Source organism: Micropterus dolomieu, linkage group LG07 (assembly GCF_021292245.1).
Source record: "Micropterus dolomieu isolate WLL.071019.BEF.003 ecotype Adirondacks linkage group LG07, ASM2129224v1, whole genome shotgun sequence".
NCBI lineage: Eukaryota > Metazoa > Chordata > Actinopteri > Centrarchiformes > Centrarchidae > Micropterus > Micropterus dolomieu.
Window position 1 is genome coordinate 679,540 of NC_060156.1, and position 6,000 is coordinate 685,539.

The 6,000-nt window shown below is 43.4% G+C and overlaps 1 protein-coding gene across 1 annotated transcript in view; it reads left to right on the forward strand.

The window, feature by feature from the left end:
• Positions 1-6,000, forward strand: part of ttn.1 (titin, tandem duplicate 1) — a 188,819-nt gene that overhangs the window by 70,532 nt on the left and 112,287 nt on the right. Inside the window, 6 exon segments of the mRNA XM_046054416.1 lie at positions 128-287; positions 402-926; positions 1,409-1,459; positions 2,273-2,671; positions 3,124-3,402; positions 5,197-5,466. Coding sequence (XP_045910372.1) covers positions 128-287; positions 402-926; positions 1,409-1,459; positions 2,273-2,671; positions 3,124-3,402; positions 5,197-5,466 — 1,684 coding nt within the window.

Genomic DNA, 6,000 nt, shown 5'->3' on the forward strand with positions numbered 1-6,000 from the left:
TGATCAAGTACCCAAAGATGAGGAACCTACAGCTACCGACAAGCTCCGCGTAAAACCTAAAAGGATTTCCACAACAGATGAAGAGAAAGGACAGGTCGTGTTGAAGCCTTTCACCAAAGCTGCCAAGCCTGACGAAAAACCAGATGAAGCCTCCGAGGTAGAAAAAAAGATGCCGCTGGACACAAAGGTACCCAGTCGAACTCCAAGGGACGAAACTCCTATAGAGCCGAAGGAACAGCAGCTTAGGACAGCTGAAAAGACTGTGACGCCGAAAAAAGAGGAGGAGAAAGCTCAGGAGAAAGAGGAGCCAGCTGTTCAACCCAAGAAGCCCAGTCCACCAGGAAAGAAGGAAGCAATCACACAGAAAGAATCAGAGAGCGAAATCCCACAAAAACAAACAGATATCTTAAAGAAAGCTATCGAACTCAAAAAGACTCCTTCGCCAAGAGTTGGTAAAGACAAGGTAGAAGAAGAAAAGCCTCTCAAACCTATTGAGCAACTAAAGAAGGTCGAGCTTAAAAAGACGCCATCGCCAAAACCTGAAGAAGTGGCACGTGTCCCGGCTGAGAAGAAGCCAAGTGCTGAAAAAATCAAACGAATTCCCAAAACTATTTCACCAAAAGACTCTGCTGAAGCTGTAACACTCAAAAAGGTCCCGAAGAAGCCTTCCCCAGAGGAGCCTTCAAAACCAGACAAGCCCAGCAAAGGGCGGGTCCCCCTGGTGAAGGAGGTTTCTCCTGGAGCCGTGCAGATGAAGAAGGTACCCACCCAGCCAGAGGAGGAAGTGTTCGAAGCGGAGGCAGAAGAAACGGAAGGCGAGGAAGAGGAGGAGGCCTGGGGCTGGGAACTGGTTCCTTCAGAGGACTGGGAAGGTGAAGGGGTGGAGGGGGCGCTGGAGACTCCAGGCTTCCCTGGTGGCAAACGAGGTGAGACGAAGGCCGACATCAGATGATTCTGGAGCCCGCTCATCCATCTCAGATGACTCGTCTAATCCTCATCACATCCTTTTTTAATCACTCGAACCATTTGATCATCTACAGCTCATGTTTTCATTCATTCACCCATGGCGATGTCCTCTTGCTCTCCATTACATGTCTGTCATCCACATCAATCACGAGTGTTCGTCTTCATCAGTGTTCGTGTCATTCACAACAACCTTCCTGCATTGTCTTCCGTGTGTGTTTGTCCCTTTGGTCATTTTGTGCCGTTATTCATCCATTTGTCAAAGAGCAATCTTCATCCTCTTCATCACATCATTCATCTTCGTGATGTCCCTTCAATGTTCTCATTTGGACAAGAATATGTGTTTGATTTAGCATGTTTCCTGTTAGTGTTGCTCAAATCTTTCATCTTCAGCAGTGAGTTCTGACAGAGACACTTAAAACGCATCTTATTGTTTCTTGTCCAGATGGAAAACCAACAGAGGAGCCACCAAAAGGCAGAGGCAGAGGATTTGGGGGTATGAATGAAATTAAATTAAAGCTGTGGTTTAAAAAAAAAATTAACAGTTAACAGTTTTGCTCTTTGCTCTAGATAATCACTAGCAGTTTGTGGAAGTCTAAGTTGGTTTTTTTTGTCTTGTCTTTCCAACAAAATCTAACAAATGTTTTCGTCTTTAATCATGGCCCCAAAGTTTTGTGACAATCAACACGACACGGCCGGGTATCGAATGTGTGGCTTTTTGATACCAACTGAAATGTGTATAAAGCACAAAGAGTATCAAAATCTGCCAGGTACCTAAAGAGTTCTATCTTGTTAGTTATTAGGCTTTTAATCCAAATTTCCGTGGTCTCTCACACGACTGCTTGTGTTTAATGTTGTGTAAAATCTGAATGATGCTGACTCACAACGGTGAGTTAAAACAGACACAATAAAGGCTAAAGAGAACAGAAGATCTTTACTCTTATGTTTAGGATGTTCTGCAGTCACACGTTTTATCTGTGTGTAAAACCACAGGTGGGTAGTCTGTCTGCTGTGTTCGGCTAATTAGCATCACAGGTGCTGGAGATCGCCATATCTTTCTTTTACTCTTTGCGTGTTGTATCTGGTTTGTTGTCTATGTTTTCTTGTATTTTGTGGTTCTTTAAAGAATCCCGCTGGAAGCTCATAACCAGAGACTGCATGATTCTCAGTATTAACATAATTTTATGTAACTGTTTATGTCGACTGACTGACGTCTAATTCACGAGAAGGTCTTAAAAAAACACTGTCCACTGTCTGATCATATTATATCTGAAACTAACTACATGAATTTTTGTATGTGGTGTTGCAGCGAGACAAACCCCATCTCCTGGTGACGGTGGCAGGGGCCGGGGCCTGAGGCCAGGCGGGAAAGGCCCGTCACCACCAGAAGAACCCTTCGGGGGATTCAAGCTCAAAGCCGTCCCCCTAAAGTTCATCAAGAAGATTCAGGACATCGTGTTGCAGGAAGCCGAGTCTATCGGCTCGTCTGCTGTGTTTGAGTGTGAGGTCTCTCCTTCCACTGCCATCACGTCATGGATGAAGGATGGCAGTAACCTGCGCGAGGGCCCCAAGCACAAGTTCACTGCTGATGGCAAAGATCGCAAGCTGAACATTATTGATGTCCAGCTGTCCGACACTGGAGAATACACCTGTGTGGCCAAGAACGCTGGAAAGGAAATAACATGCACAGCCAAGCTCATTGTTGAAGGTAAACCTCTGACATGCGCTTCCTGTGCTCTTCTTACAGTTCTCTTGCATTGGTTGCACTATTCGTTAACTCTTACTTCTTCCCCTAGGTATTTACCCCATCGATGCCTTACACACTAACTGCTCTTATTAGTATTTATTGCTGCTCTTACTAATATCTGTTGTCACTTGTAGATGTCTTACTGTGTTGACGCTTGTACGCTGTTCCTCAAATGTACGTCGCTTTGGATAAAATGTCTGCCAAATACGTAAAATGAGTAAATGTAAACTACTGTTTTTTTATTTACTTCCGAGAGAAGTTTGACTTATTTTGTCAACTAGGCATTTTGTAGGCATCACAAAATACTCAAACTCAGGTATGGTACTGGCATAAATAATTGGAAGAAATTGTTTGGATCCCAGCCTTTATTGTATTAAAAATACTGTTCTTTAAACGACCATCTCTTCGTGCAGAGCTACCTGTAAAATGGCTGAAAGAACTGGAACCAGAGACAACTTGTATAAAGGGTCAGCCTATGTACCTGACCTGTGAGCTGAACAAAGAGAGAGATGTGATCTGGAAGCGTAACGGCGCCATCCTGAAGAAACAGGCTGGAAAAGTGGCCATTAATATCATTGGTATGCAGCACGCTGTGACCATCCAGAACTCCACAGACGATGACGGCGGCAGCTACACGTGTGAGGTAGACGGACAGGAGGACGTCAAGACGATGACCCAGGTCAAAGTGATCGGTAAGCAGTCAGCAGCAGGTAGTAGAGATGAACCAACTCCACTGATAGTTAGCCTCTAGGCACTGAACATTCAGGCTGAAACACCTTCCAGATAAAAACCAAAACAATGATGAGATGAGACACCCAGGATGGAACAAAATACATAACCATAACGTTAACAACACAATTTGAATCCAATCCAAGTTTACCAAAAACCTTCTGTAAAACACAGCTGAGCCATGTTACTATAAAATTTGCTGACGATACAGCAATCATTTGTTTGATTAAAGAAGACGAGGAGACCAGCTGCTGGGAGTGGGTTGAGCAGTTTGTGGGTTGGTGTAGGGCAAGTTTTCTTCTGTTGAACACCAAGAAAATGAAAGAAATCATTTTTGGCTTCAGACACCCACCAACCACTCCCTCTGGATGGAGAGAGAATTGAAATGGTAGATGATTATAAATTGATGCTAAAGTGTCGTGGAGTTTTAATACAGATGTTATTTATAAGAAAGGGTTGCAGCGTCTATATTTTATGTGTAAACTAAGACTGTTTATTGTGGGCAGAGGTATATTGGTCCTCTTCTATCGCTCCCTTGTGGAAAGCATACTGACTTTTTGTTCCATTGCCTGGTATTTCACATTGTCAGTGAATAATAAAATAAACTGCGTAAGATTGCCAGAGAACAGCAAACTAGCACGACGACGACCTGCGAGTCCCGACTGGTGAGGAAGGGGCAGGTGATTATTAGAGATGTACCACATCCCCTGTTTGGGAGTATGAGCTGTTACCATCAGGCAGACGGTACAGGGCGCCATCCCTCCCAACCAGCCGGGCCCGCAGGTCATTTGTGCCTACTAGTATTGGATTTCCTAACAAACAATGAGACAATAAAACAGAGCTGAATCTCGGGGTGTCGGGGAGCTGCACCTTACTTGTACAGCACTCGGGAGATGTTTGTGTTGGTAACGCAGTTGTCGGCCTGTTGTTGTTGTTGGGCTGATGTTTGCTGTATGACACACTATGAATTTATGAAAGACTAATAAATATCTATCTATCTAAAACATTTTGATAACAAAGGTTTCCAGATTTAGAAAAGTAACAGAAGAAGCAGTCGAGTCAATAATTTCCTCAGAAGTCATAAATCATGCTTTTACCTGCCAGCAAGCTGAGGAAAAAGACTTTAGGAAAGCAGAAGATATTCAAGAAGCTCAACCCAACGTTTTGTCTTAAAGCATTTTTATCCTTGCAGAGCCACCAAAGCTGGTTGACCTGTTAGCATTTCTTTTTATTTCCTTGTTATTTTCTGACGAGGCCTTGATTTTTGCTACCATGATAACATCAGGACCAGAGCAGCTAGCATGTTAGATTGCTAACTAGCTAACAAATTTCAGGGGGAAAGCGTTGTATTACTATTTTCGGTTTGTAGCTTTAAGATAAACTAAATCTCTCACATCATGTTTAATTTGTAATTTTGCTATTGTACTGCAGTTCAATCTGACTTTTCTACTGTACACTATACTTAAAGCTAACAGCTAGTTTTGATCTGCAGTCTTTGATGTGCAGGCTGACAAAGTAAAAGATTTGAGTTGAGATGGTTGCAGTGAGTTAAAACCTTTCTATTAGCTTGAGCTAGGATGAAAAATGGTAATTTAACAGTTGAGCACAGCCATGTTGGAGTTGTTAGCTCCGTCCTCAGCTGCTTTGACTTGTTTCTCCGACTTGGAACAAACTGTTACCTTTAGCCTTTTTCAGATGGAGTCTTTCACATCAGACTCATTCAGACCTCAGAGCTGACACTGTTTTAATTTCCTCAGAAATCATCAAAGACTGGCTGGTGAAGCCTCTGAGAGACCAGCACGTGAAACCCAAGGCCAAGGCCACGTTCAAATGCGAGCTGTTCAAGGACACTCCCAACTGGAAGTGGTTCAAAGGAGACAACGAGCTCGTTCCTTCTGATAAGGTGCAGATTAACAAAGACGGGAAGGACATGACGCTCACCATCAACAACTGCCAGCCCGACGATGTTTCAGACTACACCATTGCGGTTGAGGATCGCAGATACACGGCCAAGCTCACACTTGGAGGTTGGTGGAACCGTGTTAGAAAGTCATGAGGACCATCATCATGTTAGACTGAGGCACTGGGTGGGGATCTCTGGTACTGCCCTAGAATGGTTTTCATCCTACCTGTCAAATAGGAAGTTTTGCGTGTCTGTAAACAACTATGTCTCCTCATTCTGTCCAGTTAAATATGGTGTGCCTCAGGGGTCGGTCTTAGGACCCATTTTGTTTTCCTTGTATCTGCTTCCCCTTGGACATATTATCCATAAACATGGCATTTCTTTTCATATTTATGCTGATGACACACAAATATACTTGCCCGTCAGACCCATCCTGGTCATCGGGTCTCAGCAGATGGCAAATCAAATACTGCCATCTGCTAGTTCCCTAGTAAATCACATTAAGCCTGTGGCAAAGAACCTTGGTGTTTGGTTTGATAGTAATTTAAATTTCGAGCAGCACACCACAAAGCTTGTTCAATCATGTTTTTATCAACTTAGAAATATAGCTAAAATTCGATCTATGTTAACTTTTAAGGACACCGAGACCATTTTACAC